This window comes from Tenrec ecaudatus, chromosome 16 (assembly GCF_050624435.1).
Source record: "Tenrec ecaudatus isolate mTenEca1 chromosome 16, mTenEca1.hap1, whole genome shotgun sequence".
In the NCBI taxonomy this organism is placed as follows: domain Eukaryota; kingdom Metazoa; phylum Chordata; class Mammalia; order Afrosoricida; family Tenrecidae; genus Tenrec; species Tenrec ecaudatus.
Genome location: NC_134545.1, coordinates 53,081,400 through 53,095,064, shown reverse-complemented (window position 1 = coordinate 53,095,064; position 13,665 = coordinate 53,081,400). Strand labels below are relative to the sequence as shown.

The 13,665-nt window shown below is 41.3% G+C and overlaps 2 protein-coding genes across 6 annotated transcripts in view; one reads left to right on the top strand and one right to left on the bottom strand.

The window, feature by feature from the left end:
- PBLD (phenazine biosynthesis like protein domain containing) overlaps positions 1-2,296 on the bottom strand; it is a 45,039-nt gene extending 42,743 nt beyond the window's left edge. For both annotated transcript variants that reach the window (XM_075533664.1, XM_075533663.1), the window contains exon 1: positions 2,122-2,296. The gene's annotated coding sequence lies outside the window, so the exon portion shown is untranslated. The remainder of the gene's footprint in view (positions 1-2,121) is intronic.
- A 155-nt stretch (positions 2,297-2,451) lies between these two features.
- HNRNPH3 (heterogeneous nuclear ribonucleoprotein H3) lies at positions 2,452-12,191 on the top strand. 4 transcript variants are annotated; one of them, XM_075533355.1, is made up of 10 exons: positions 2,452-2,631; positions 6,980-7,114; positions 7,662-7,800; positions 8,285-8,469; positions 8,904-8,990; positions 9,292-9,407; positions 10,778-10,913; positions 11,477-11,572; positions 11,663-11,755; positions 11,891-12,191. In XM_075533355.1, the coding sequence occupies exons 2-10, from the start codon at positions 7,003-7,005 to the stop codon at positions 11,971-11,973; spliced, it is 1,047 nt and encodes a 348-aa protein (XP_075389470.1). In that variant the 5' UTR covers positions 2,452-2,631; positions 6,980-7,002; the 3' UTR covers positions 11,974-12,191. The 4 variants fall into 4 exon arrangements, with proteins under 4 accessions (XP_075389470.1, XP_075389471.1, XP_075389472.1 ...); XM_075533356.1 differs by having other exon boundaries at positions 2,454-2,612; XM_075533357.1 differs by lacking the exon at positions 2,452-2,631 and having other exon boundaries at positions 8,285-8,424.
- The last annotated feature ends 1,474 nt before the right edge of the window (positions 12,192-13,665 follow it).

The following is a 13,665-nucleotide window of genomic DNA, read 5'->3' as shown; positions in this document are numbered from 1 at the left end:
GGTGTCCCGCTTTACCAATGTTAAAATCTGGAGTTTTCAAGGCTGTAAATATTTTCCTCTCCTTTGGAGCAGCTGTTGAGTTTGAACCACCTACCTATTGATTGGCAGCACAACACTTACCTGACAGCACCACCAGGGCTCCTAGTTGGGGGCTTTCTCACTTACTGCCATCATCAATTGATTCAGAATCCTTTGGATAGAGTTAGAACCCTTGTGGTTTTCTGAGGCTATAAAATCTTTACATGAGTAGAAAGCCTCATCTTTCCCCCAAGGAATGGTTAGTGGGATTAAACTGCTGACCTTGTGGCTAGCAGGCCAATGTGTTATCCACTATGCCACCAAGACTCCTTAGTAGGGGTCTTTAATGCAGAGTAGTGAAATGACCTACTTTCAAAAAAGGTCATTACGTTTTTGTCTTTATTTCAAAACATCAAATATAGAACACAGTGTTTCTTGACCCTATCCCAGAGTAAATCATTTAGGTCAAATCCTAATTCAGCCACCCTCACTGTGTGAGCATGGGCAACTTTTTTCTTTGTAATTCTCTAGGGCTTGGCTTCCTCGCCTGGGAAAATGAAGATTAACAACACGTTTTAGCTTTCACGGTTGTAATGAGTCAATGAAGAGAGTGCTGGAAGCAGTGCCTAGCACAAGCAAGCTTTCAATAAATGTGACCTCTTATCACAATAACCAGGTTTTGTCTTCCAGTCTCTGGTAATGAACACGGTGCCCCTTTTCTGCTTCTTCTAACTCTAGAGTACTTTGAAGGTACAGGCCCAAGGAAGGCAGCAGGGTATTATGGTCTGGACAATTTTTGCAACCCCATACATGTCTTAAGCAAGTTTGAGGTTGACCTAAGTTCATGAAATGGAGGTTACACTACATGAAGGGAGCTAGCCTTCTGTCTTTATCTTTAGCCTCTTGTCCCTAGCTCCATCTTAAAGGAAGGAGGTAGATCTCAGGGGGGAAAAAAATTACTCTTACTTTTCCACTGCTAACACCCCAGAACTCTCTTCTCTACCCTATACCCATGTGCTCCGCAGTGTTTGTAGCAGAGTCCAACAACTTTTCGCTGGACATTGTAGACATCTGTAGCCATTGTAGCTGGAAACTGTACATTGTGTACAACCTTCTTCCATATTTCCTTCTTTAACTCATCACACAGTATATACTCAACTGTCATCAGGTTGACCTCCTCTCGGGCACTTCGAGTTCCTTTGTACTTTAATTTGCACCCATCTTTGTATTGGTATTGCTGTCTACTCCTGAGACATTTTCGCTGCATCTTTTTTGAAACATAAAAAGACCATGAGGGGTCATAAGAAACCTTGGTGGCAAAACTTTTTAGATGCCACCCAGTATTCCAATTTATTGGCCACTTTCTGGGTGCGAAGTAGAACCACTCTGATGGGGGTTTTCAAGGCTGTAACCTTTTTTTTTTTTTTTTTTTTGGCTGTAACCTTTTGAAGCAGATGTATATAGTCCTGTCTTCCGAGACTCCTCTGGGTATCAAGCACATTACTATTTGTGTCACCCAGGAACTTCTGGAAGCAAGCTCTCCCAAGCCAAACTCACTGCCATTGAGTCAAAGCCGGTAAGGTAGAACTGCCCCTGTGAGTTTCCTAGGCTAACTCTAAACACCAGTAGAAAACCTCAACGTTCTCCTGCGGTGTGGCTAGCAGATTCAAACTGCTGACCTTGTGGTTAGCAGCCCGAGGTAACCACTATGCCAACAGGGCACTGAGGCATGAAATCCATGCTATATGTACAGGCAACGTTCAAGAATACTCTTACAAAACTATGTTTAGAAAACCCAATCTGCCCCCATAAGAAGGGCAGAAAGGTGGGAGCGATGAAACGATGAGGGCAAGGTAAGGAAAGATTTGTAGGCAAAAAAGGTGAACCGAGGTCGAGAGAAAACCAATTCGGCCGGCGGGGCTGGAAGCGCTCGAGTCCGGGTGAGCCGATGGCCCCCTCGGACTGAGCGTGGAAACCGGGTTCTGGTGGACGCTTTTGGCTGCACAGTCCAAAAAAGATTTCCATGTTTACTGCATTATACAAATATGGTGGCCACGAAAGGCCTTCGCTGCGTTTTTGGCGACCAAAGCAGTTGGAAGGTACCTTTTCCACGTAAGTGAAACTGGCGTGAGGCATTCGTTCGTGGTGGGGTCACACCGGTAGACTCCTCAGCCTTTCCAACGCGGCAACAAGGTCGCCTCAGCAGCTAATGGCTCCACGTGAAGCCAAGAAGGCGGAGCTCGCGCCTTTCTGTAACCTTTCCTCCTCCGCGCGCCGAGCACCCCACCCTGGCCCGCCCACACGCGCCCGATTAGCATGCGCAGTCCTAGCCGACGCGCCACGACCGGGACGGGCGCCCCGGTCTCGCGAGAGTTGGCCGGTCTCGCTGCCCTCGCTCCGCCCCCTCCTCCTCCTCGCTCGCTCCCTCCCATCCCCCCCGGCCACTCGCTCAGCTACGCAGCTCCCTCAGCGGTTGTCGCCGTAGGAGACGGTTGGAAGGGCCGTTGTGAGGAGCGCTACGCGAGGCCAGACAGCTCCCTTCTCCCGACCGCGCCCCGTGGGCACCGGAGCCGCCGTTACTGTCTCCCGACAGGGTATCTGAAGTAACAGGGGGTAGGTTGGGCTGGTGGTTTTGAGAGCGGAGTCGGGAGAAGAAGGAAAGCAACCGGGCGGGGGTTGGGTGGGACGGAGGGAAGCGTGGAGGTCGCAGCTCGGAGGCGGCCGGGCTGTGCCTCCCCGGCGATCTCCTCCCCCGAGGATGGCGAGCTGCCGCCGGGAGCACGGGTTGAGGGGGGATTCGGTGGACGAAGCTGAAGATCGAAGTGGGGGGCATCCATTTAATCCTTTTTTATTCTCCCCCCCCTCCCCTCCTGCTGTTAAGCCTCCGCCATTTTGCGTTCGGTGGCGCGGCCACTTGGGCTTCCCGCCCTTCCCCGTTGGTGGTGGTTTTTTGCTCCCAGCTTCCCAAGACGGCAGCCAACGGCGGGAGGGGGACGGTGTAGGCGACGGGCAGGAGGCTGGGGCGAGACACGCGGAGGGGAAGCTGGGCAGGAGGGGGGCCGGGAGCTGGGTCTTCGGACGCGCTCCCGGTGGAAATGGCGCCGGATGGGCCCGGCCTCCCCCGCGGCCGCCCGCCCGCCGCCCCCTCAGCTGGGCGACCTGGGCTGGCGGGACGGGGAGTTGCTTCTGACGCAGATTCCCGGTGAGAGGCTGGCACGGGGGGCAGGAAGGCCGGTGGCGACGAGGGCGCGCTCCAGCTCCCCGGGTCCAGGACAAAGGATGGCCTCCTTTGTAATCCCGCCGCCCGCTGGCGAAGGTTTGGAAGCCGGGCTCGGCCGCGGGACGGGGGGAGGGAGTGCTCCGCCTGGCTCCCCGGTCTCCAGGGCCGCTAGGTAAGCGGAAAGTCTCCGGGAAGGAATAAAGGACCCTTAGCCGGCCCTTAGAGTCCAGACTTGGAACTGCGAAAAGAGTACGTACTCGTTTTCCAGGGGGGCGGGGGGCGGGTGTTCGTGCTGACCCGAAAGGTTTGAACTCGTTTAGGAATCAGGAAAATGGGTGACTTTGCGAACAGGACTGTGGAATAGGAATTTTTCCAATAGGTTCTCTGGGCCTAGTGAACTGTGTTTTCCAAGGGTTGTGCTTTCGAGATCGCCCACCCCCGGCAAGAAAGCCAATATGAAAATATTTGAACATAAACTAGGGTTCACTAAAGGAATATAGTGATATTTGGTCAAAGGAAAAAACCCACTAAATGGATAACCGGAAGTTCAGCCATAGGGTGTGGGGTGGTGATTTTTGGTCCTGAGTAGGGTGGGATGGGTAATTTTCACTAAAGCCAGTGAAAAGGGGTTGAGGAAGTCCGCAGAATAAAAGCTTCCATACGAATCTGTAAGACTGTTAACTACTCTTAACAGTAGCTTCAGGAAAAGGCAGGGGGGCAAAAAAACCTCCTTGGCTAGCCCCCTACCTTGAAACAGGTTTTAGTGGATTTTTAAAAGACCAGCCAGGGTTTCCTTGGATATGTTTAAAGTAGTATATAACATGACTAACAGCTTTCCTAGTCGGATGGTTTTCCCCTGCTTTAAAAAAAAAACTACATTGTAATCTGAAATCCACCTAATTTTCTCCATTACCTTATTTTTTAATGAATCATTTGTTTTGGTAAACACAGTGACAGCAGGTCATTGGTAACAGCTTTTTTGAGAGAAAATCACATACCAAAAAATTCACTTAAGTAGTTTTTAGTATATTGCCTGGTTTGTGAAACCTAAAATCTTTAGACCAATCACATCACTCTAAAGAGAGGCTATGGAGCCAATATCAGTCATTTCCCATGCTCATACCTTCCCCTCCCATTGACTGTAGATTTACCTGTTCTGAACATTCCATATAATTGGTATCACAGTAAGTGTTTTTTGTGATTGACATCTTTTCATTTGGTATGTTTGAGAAACTACAAGAAACAAAAAGTTAATGGGGAAATAACGCTCTTCATTATTACCCCCCATGCCACTCCCACCACCCTATGTAGTCTCATAAAATTGTTATCTTTAACTGCTTGTGTTTTTAACTAGTAGTAATGCCCGAACTTAAAAGCATAAAAATTTTCTATGAGATGTGCAAAAAGAAAGGTTGAGATGATGGACTGTCCGGTATAATGAGAGCTCTATAGACTATTAACATTTTAAATAGGTGTTGAAGGGTTAAGCTTTTCCCCACCCCCACCCTTAGTGTGTACGCTCACGGTGTGGAGATTTCCCCCATAAAATAGTTCAGTTCTTAAGGATCTGATTGAGATTTACTCAATTTTAAATTGTGTTGCTGGATTTTAGGTGTGTTGATGCTACACTACAATATAGCCCTTTATAAAAGAAATGGTCTCCACCAGAATTAGCCATTTCAACACTTGTGTTTTCTAATCTTCAAGGTTTTATTTATATAAGAGGTCTTTTTCATTGGTACAAGCTGATTCAAAACTACTGTTTTTGGGTTTTTTTGAGGGTGGGCGTACTTGTTTCTGAAAACAGTATCTTTACATTGAAAAAGAAAAGTTGGAAGAATTTAGAACCACACTTAGACTTTTGAAAATGGATTGGCTTCATTTTTCCATGCGGAAGTAAATTGGACTTTTGGATTCTTTATGCTTTTTCTTTCTTCTGTTCTTAAAATACCATTTACAGGAGACACACACTTCAAAGAATTGGTAGAGATTTCTGAATGCTTTTGATTTCACTCTTACCTGCCCTCAAACCAAACTCCCTGCCAGTCAATCAGTGAATCAATTTCGACTCACAGCAACTTTAGAGGACCAGGTAGAAATTGTCTCTGGGAGTGGAGTAGAAAGTTTTTGTCGTTTTCACTTTGTAGTTCACTACCAGGTGGTGATGTGGTTTGACTGCTAATCTGCTTCCCTGGAGTTACATCTCAAAAACCCACCCACAGGGCAGTTCTATAGGGTTGCTATGAGTCGCCCTGGCAGTAAATTGAGTTGTTGAGCTAATCCTTGTAATCTCTTCCCTCTACTTTAGACTTTGAGACAAAAGAAAAGGATAATTTAAGTCATTTTTCAAGTTAGTGCAAGTATTTTAATGTGTATTTCATTAGCTTTGTAGGATCACATAAGATTCAGAAACAGTACTCGCCTTTGCTTACCATGTGGCACAGACCAAGCGGTGAGGTGTAGGTCAGTGTTTCACAGTTGTGAACACAGGGCTCTCCGATTAAGCAGTTTGCTTAAGTAAATCCAGTGCCTAGAAGAATAGGGATTCAAACGGGGCGGGGGTTCACAAAGGTTCAGGTATTTATGTGCATGCATAAGAATTAGCTGTAATGCCAGTTAAAAATTCTGATTCCTCATTTTTATTCTCTTGTTTAGAATGGCATTTGAGAGCTCTGGCTTTTAAGAAACGTTTTAAGAGGAGCAGATTCACATGCAAAGTATGAGTAATAGCCATATTTGGAGAATCTCTGCATTAGCTTATCTTAGGTCTATAAATTCTAGGTTAAGGTAATTAGTCTTTGCAGAGGCCACCCTAAATATTGACCAGATAATTAGGTCAAGTGAAATTTAGTATTGGTGCATACTGTTGACTTGAAAAATCCTCAAGCGTGAAGGAGTCACGTGAACATATTTTTGTTTACAGGGGAGGTGTGGTGGTAAGGGAAATGTTTGAAATACCAGGTGAGTAGAATTCCTACTGCATAGTGAAATTTGTATAGCTGTGGTAAGTTTCTACAGCTGAAGGACTTCTAATTAGCCTCGCACTTTCTGGACTTTTAAAAGGAAAGATGGGTGTTTCTGAGAACTGGGTGGATGGGTTCGTATTGGAGGAGGAGGACGTTTGTATCCTTTTACCTTTTGAATGTATATATATTTATGTGTGTGTATAAGCAATCTCTGAATTGGTTGAATTACGGATGGAGTTTTCCTCGCTTTCAAAAGCTGTTGAAATGTGTTCAGATTTAAATCCAAGATTAATTTCAAACATGTAATGCTTCCCGCGTCCAAAGTAGCACATAATCTGTTTCTCAATGTGAGTGACATCTGGTACTGCAACTTTTGAATAAATTAGAATTTGAAACAATTTGGGTAAATAGTTGGTAAACAATAAAATAGTGATTAAAGTTTGGCGGGAAGAAAGTCAGGAGCTGACATTGAACATGACAGTTCTCAAATTATGGAAAGTTTTTGGACTGATGGTGGAAATTGTATACATTTACTTGAAATTGGGCAACACTTAGACCTTAGAAATGCCACGCTCTTTGGGGCAGTGAGGGAGTTTCATTGCCATTTTCGTCTGTTGGTCTACCGCACAGTGTAAGCTTTCTTGGTGTTGTATACAAGCCACTCACTCTGCCCTGTAAAGTTTCCTGTTGTGATACCACTGAGGGGTTTCTTCAGTGCCTCTGGCAAGAGTATATTTTGATTGACTACTTTATGTGCTTGTTTATTTTTTTATAGCATTTAGATCAAACGGTATTGAGATGGATTGGGTTATGAAACATAATGGTCCAAATGACGCTAGTGATGGGACAGTACGACTTCGTGGACTGCCATTTGGTTGCAGCAAAGAGGAAATAGTTCAGTTCTTTCAAGGTACCTCTAGTATTAGTCAAAGTTTAGTAGTAGTTTAATTATATGTTTTGTAACTATTGTTACTTGTTTTTTAATTTGTAAACCTATTTTTTTAAATTTTTAAATTTTAATTATGTCTTGGTTAGTGTTCTAAACTATTAAATGTGCCTCCAGTTAATCTTTTACTACAGAATTTAGAGAATGTGTAAGAACTGATGCCCAGTAAACTTAATTGAGAGTAAATATATGTGATGAAATAAACCATGGATTAGCATACGGAGTTTAGTTATACTTTATTTGAAGCTTTTTAAATATTTATTTATTTTACATAATATAGGTGGGCTTTAGAGTATGTATGTAATTTTAAAAGACACTGGTTGCAGAAAATTATTTAATCCAATAATGAAAGAAAATTTCAGATTGTATTATGGGGTGATGGGAAACTAAGCTTTTTTGTTTTGTTTTGTTTTGTTTTGTTTAGACTTGTTATAAGTATTTGATTCAGATGGGAATGTTTCAGCCTTTAACACTGTTCCCCTTGATGGGGTTATTTGTCCTTGGGTTAAAGGGTTGGAAATCGTGCCAAATGGGATAACATTGACGATGGACTACCAGGGGAGAAGCACAGGGGAGGCCTTCGTGCAGTTTGCTTCAAAGGAGATAGCAGAAAATGCTCTGGGGAAACACAAGGAAAGAATAGGGCACAGGTGGGGATGGAGAGTTTGGGATGGTGTTAAATTTTTAATTTTGGGGGTTGTGGGGCACTTTATTAAATGGGGGGGTAACCATAATATTTTTCTGGGGTAGCTTGATAATTGATAATTATCTAAATTTAACTTGCAAACTACAGATTTGGGTGGGGAGTTAATGCTAAATAGTTTATGTAAATTAAAATTAGATTGTTTCCATTTGTAGGATGTTGATAAATGTTTTTGTGTAATCGTCTATTTAAACACCTATCATGTACTAAAGGAAACAAACAAATTATATTTATGAATTTGCAAATGACTAATTTGTCGATGTAAAACTTAAATATTTAAGTTTGTAGGTGTAAAATGTTAACTTATAGTGTACTTAGGAAATTTAAATTGGGTTATTAACTAGATGTAGACAAACTACTGCATTTTGTCCAATATTATTTACTCTAATGCATTTATGCTGACACTTGTACCTTAAAACATTTTTAAATAGGTATATTGAGATCTTCAGAAGTAGCAGGAGTGAAATCAAAGGATTTTATGACCCACCAAGAAGATTGCTGGGACAGCGACCGGGACCATATGATAGACCAATAGGAGGAAGAGGGGGTTATTATGGAGCTGGGCGTGGAAGTATGTATGACAGAATGCGACGAGGAGGTGATGGATATGATGGTGGTATGTGTATCTAATGAACAAAGGTTCTGTTGTCATTTTCTTAATGTTCCTGACACTTTGTCAAGAAATACAGAAATGGCAGTAACTTCAGTACCTACTAGGTTTTAAAACCTGTTCATGAAAATATAAAATCCCATGGCCAGCTATGGGACATGATTGATGCACATATTGACACCTCAATGACTTACTCAGATCTGAAAATGAAAATGTTTTGTTTGGCATCAGTGTGAAATTAAATTTGCGGGTCTGAATTTAGCCTTTTGATAACCAAATGTTAAGTGATGTCCTCTTGTACACGCAGTTAAGAGTTGCTAACTTAAAAAAAAAAGTTGCTAACTTAATGGTTGAAATGTAAACGTAATATGTTTTGAGAAATGGATTATAAAATTTATCTCTAGAACATATGTTCATGTATTTCTCCTTGAATTGCACAGGTTATGGAGGTTTTGATGACTATGGTGGCTATAATAATTATGGCTATGGAAATGATGGCTTTGATGACAGAATGAGAGATGGAAGAGGTAAAATAAATGTTACAGACATTTTCAAGTAAATATTAATATATGGCAACCACTAGGTGGTAGGACAGATTGATGACTAATTTAAAAACAGGCAATTCAGGTATATTTCTGTATGCATTTCTATAGTACATAGAATTAACATGCCTTACGGATAATTCTCCATTTGATGCTTAAAACAACTAAATGTTAAGATCTCTTGGGACTGACAGAAAAAAGTAGGTCTGTATAGGGAAAGATGTATTTTGCTGCAGTGTTTCCTTGAGTGCTTGAGTAGTTGATAATTGGACGTTTTATCCTCCAGGTATGGGAGGACATGGTTATGGTGGAGCTGGTGATGCCAGTTCAGGTTTTCATGGTGGTCATTTTGTGCATATGAGAGGGTTGCCTTTTCGTGCAACTGAAAATGACATTGCTAATGTAAGTATCCTCACAATTGCTCATTTATTATGCTGGTGTCTAAATTAAGAACATTTTTAATGGCTGTATAATTCTCTTCCCCTTAATTTTGTTGAGAATATACACAGTAAAACACCAATTTGTTCAATAGTTTCTACGTGTACAATTTTCTTGAATCATTTACATTTGTCAAGCTGTGTAATTGTTCTTAGCACTCCTACCACTTGCCCCTCTCCCTAAGGTTCCTAATCTGATCTTTCAAGTTGTTATTGTCAATTTGATTCTCTTTAGATAGATCTCAACTAATTACCTTGGCTTTTAGATTATTCCATGGAAATTTCTGTTCAAAGATTTGATATCTCACGATAATAAGTTCAGGAGTACATCCACCAAGAATAGATGAAAATTTGAAATTCTGTTCTACATTTCCTTCCATTTGACCAGGATTCTTCTATGGGTTCTTTAGCTCAGTGTTCAATACTGGTCACTGGGACCATCTACTTCTGATCACAAGGCAAAGGAGGCCGTTCCTCATGGAGGCAATTAACTGCATACACCATGTCAGACACTATTTGACCTTTTGTGATTGGCTTGCCCCCTCAGCCACGCTCTAGCATGTCTCAAGACTTCAGCTTCTTGCCGAGTACATACCACATGTAGGTGTATCACTGTCATCCATTCATCCGTTGATGGGTGTTTAGGTGGTTTCCACCTCTTATTTGTTGTGAAGAGCGCTTCAGTGAGCATTGGTTCACTTACTTACCTGTTGTGTCTACTTTCAAATCTTACAGGGATGTACTAGCTAACCAACCTCACCTCTACCTAGTCAGTTCCCACTCATACCAACCATACAGGAGAAGGTAGAACTGTCCCTGTGAATTTCTGAGACTATTTACGAGAATAGAATGCCTGCCTTGTCTTTCTTCCCTGGAGGAATGGCTGTTGATTTAAAACTGTGGGCTTGTGGTTAGCATCCCTATGTGTAACTACCATGCCAGCAGGGCTCCTTTTCAGTGTGAAATTGCCACGGGGGGGGGGGGGGGATTGTGTGTGCACGCACGCACATGAGCACTTTAGCTCTATACTTCCCCACAACAGCTACGTCATTTCAGTCCCATCATAACTAACAAGTCCCACTCATCTGATTCAGGATATACCCATGTCACTGCACATTTTCCTATATCTTCGGTGACCTTCATAATTCAGTTGACTACCTAGTTTATTTTGAAAGGTTAACTTAAGTGTAAGCTTATATTTGCAGAACCTTGATAATGTCTGTAGTTGTTAGGCCGGTATCATAGGAATGGGGAGGAGAGTATTTTAAAACCAAGGAATGTGGCTATTTACTTTTTTAATCATCTGAATTTAAAAGAAAACCTTGTTTTATTTAGTTCTTCTCACCACTAAACCCAATACGAGTTCATATTGATATTGGAGCCGATGGCAGAGCAACAGGAGAAGCAGATGTAGAGTTTGTGACACATGAAGATGCAGTAGCTGCCATGTCTAAAGATAAGAATAACATGCGTAAGTTGTGTCCTTAGCATGCTCTCTTCCTAGGTGTGACCTCGCTTATGAAGTAAGCATTTTTTTAAGAGGACCTGACCTCTTTATCTTTAGGTCATTAACAAACACTTAAAACCACATAGCCTGTGGTAGGTATTGAATATCGTTGGATGAATCTGTTTGTAAAGAAGAGTTACCACTAAAGCTAAGAAAGAAATTTTGAAGAGAAAGTATTCAGCCTAACATTTGAGAGAATTTGAGCTCGCATTAGGAAAGGGTAGAAAGGTTAATTTGTGCTTGACTAAATTTTCATGCCTCTGAGGACATTAATGGTGTTTAAGTTCCATGAAATTCGGAACTTGTTAAATGTTTTGGTCTAGTTCAGTTCTATGATTGGGTCTGGAATGTATTTCTAAGAATTAACTTGTATAGTGGAAACTGAAACCCAAACAATTTGTTGCTTGTTCAAGGTTATAACATTTCAATGATAATCTTATCTCCCCACTAGAAATTGGCAAACATACTTGTGCAGCTAAATAGCAGTAAATATCCATCATTGTCTTCTCCCATTTTTCTCTTTAAAGAACATCGATACATTGAACTCTTCTTGAATTCTACTCCTGGAGGCGGCTCTGGAATGGGAGGTTCTGGAATGGGAGGCTATGGCAGAGATGGAATGGGTATGTGACCAACTCTGTAACGTTATTAAAGTGTAAGCAGCATTGTGCACTTAGCAGTTCCTCTCAATCTTGTCCCCTCTCTCCTTTTAGATAATCAGGGAGGATATGGATCTGTTGGAAGAATGGGAATGGGGAACAATTACAGTGGAGGATACGGCACTCCTGATGGCTTGGGTGGTTATGGTAAGTGTCTGGCTTTTGCTCTATTAAACTTGTAGTAGTACCCATATGTGAGGAGGCATAGTTATTTATAAGTTCATACATTGCTTGCATTATCTGACACCATACTAAATTATTTTCATGGCTTTATTTTTGAAGGCCGTGGTGGCGGTGGCGGCGGCAGTGGAGGGTACTACGGGCAAGGCGGCATGAGTGGAGGTGGATGGCGTGGAATGTACTGAGTCATAACCTAACAACACAAGTCCTGGCAACAGCATCTGGTCTACTAGACTTTCTTACAGATTTAATTTCTTTTGTATTTTAAGAACTTTATAATGACTGAAGGAATGTGTTTTCAAAGATATTATTTGGTAAAGCAAAAGATTGTGATGAGAACATGTTTTCTGTAGGTTTTATTTGTTGCATACTTTGACTTAAATAAATTTTTATATTCAAACCACTGATGTTGATACTTTTTATATACAGTTACTCCTAAGGATGTGCTGCCTTCAAAAGATTTGGGTTAGTGTGTTGTCTTATGAGCTCTACAAGTAGTGGCATGGTGTAGTTTTAGAGGGCAATGGCTCACCTCTGCACAAGCTGCACATCTTAAGCAGACATCTGGACTATAGTGCTTAAAGAGCAGCGTGTCTTTTAATTTCTACTGGATAATACTGTAAATATAAAGCCTAAAGATGAATTTAGGTGGATTCAGAAGTATAAATCCAGCAAATTCTATATTCTTTTTCAAATGTCATTTGTCAGCACTGAAATGATCTAAGAGGTATCTGAACTTACAAATTCTGTGGAGCATGAGACTGTTGAAATTTAAATTCTATCCTTAGATTTTAGAATATATTCCCCTTCAGCACTTAACAGAAGTAATCAAAAAAGGTTTCTAAAAAGTGATGAGTTGTCGCAAAGATGTCTTTGGTTAGGTTCCCAATGACATGAGAATTCAGCATATAAATATATATTTACTGTGGAGTGTAATTCACAAATGTATTTTCAGTTTCCTGCCCAATAGTTAAAACATGATTTGAGAATAATTGTATAAGTGACTTTTTTTTTTTAAATGTAAGACAAGTCCATGTCATAGTCTCAGAGTCAGTTCATGCAGTTGGATTTTTGCATCTAACATCTGCTTGGAGTTTTTAGGGCCATTATGTTAAATAATGTAGCAAGGAAAAGGTGCTTTTTATTTTTATCCCATTGATCAATATAGCTTTTTTGCAATTCGGCTAATGGATCAAAATGGAAACCTGTTAATGTGAATCTAGTTATTGAACTTGTTACTTGCTTTTGCTAGAAATGTTATTAATGTAATAAATATCATTGTGGGAGATACCAGTATGGCGTCTGTCCTAGAATACTGTGTCGGTTACTGATATAGATCACAATAAGAGGACACTACTGTGTATGTTTGATTTAGTGGCTCAGCAGTTTCTGCTTTTTGGGAGAAGGTCACGCGATGGCCTATACTCAGCCAGTTATCCAAGGGTCCCACTCTTAAAACCTTTTAGTAATAAAAATATAAAATGTTCAGTGGAAGATGAACTCCAATCCTAAAGCAAGCAAAATTTTCAAATTTTTGATTTTTTAATGTCACATTTTGTTAAAAACATTGCAGTGTAGAATTACAGTCTCAGTTCCTTGGCACCATGATAACATTGAGTGAGAAAGTGTTATGTGGGAACAAATCTTAATTAGGAAGTAGTGTAAGATCACAATCACAAAATACAAATTGTGAATGTTATAATAAAGTTCCAAAATAAGTATAAACGATTTTTAAAATATGCTAAACGAAACAGCACAAGTAGAAGTGCTGTTAGAGAAGTTGCCACCCAAAGAAAAGCCCAAGTTGATGGTGGCACAAGTTTTCAGGGGCAAAAAATTCATCAACGATGACTAGAAATGACGGTTTTTACATTTGC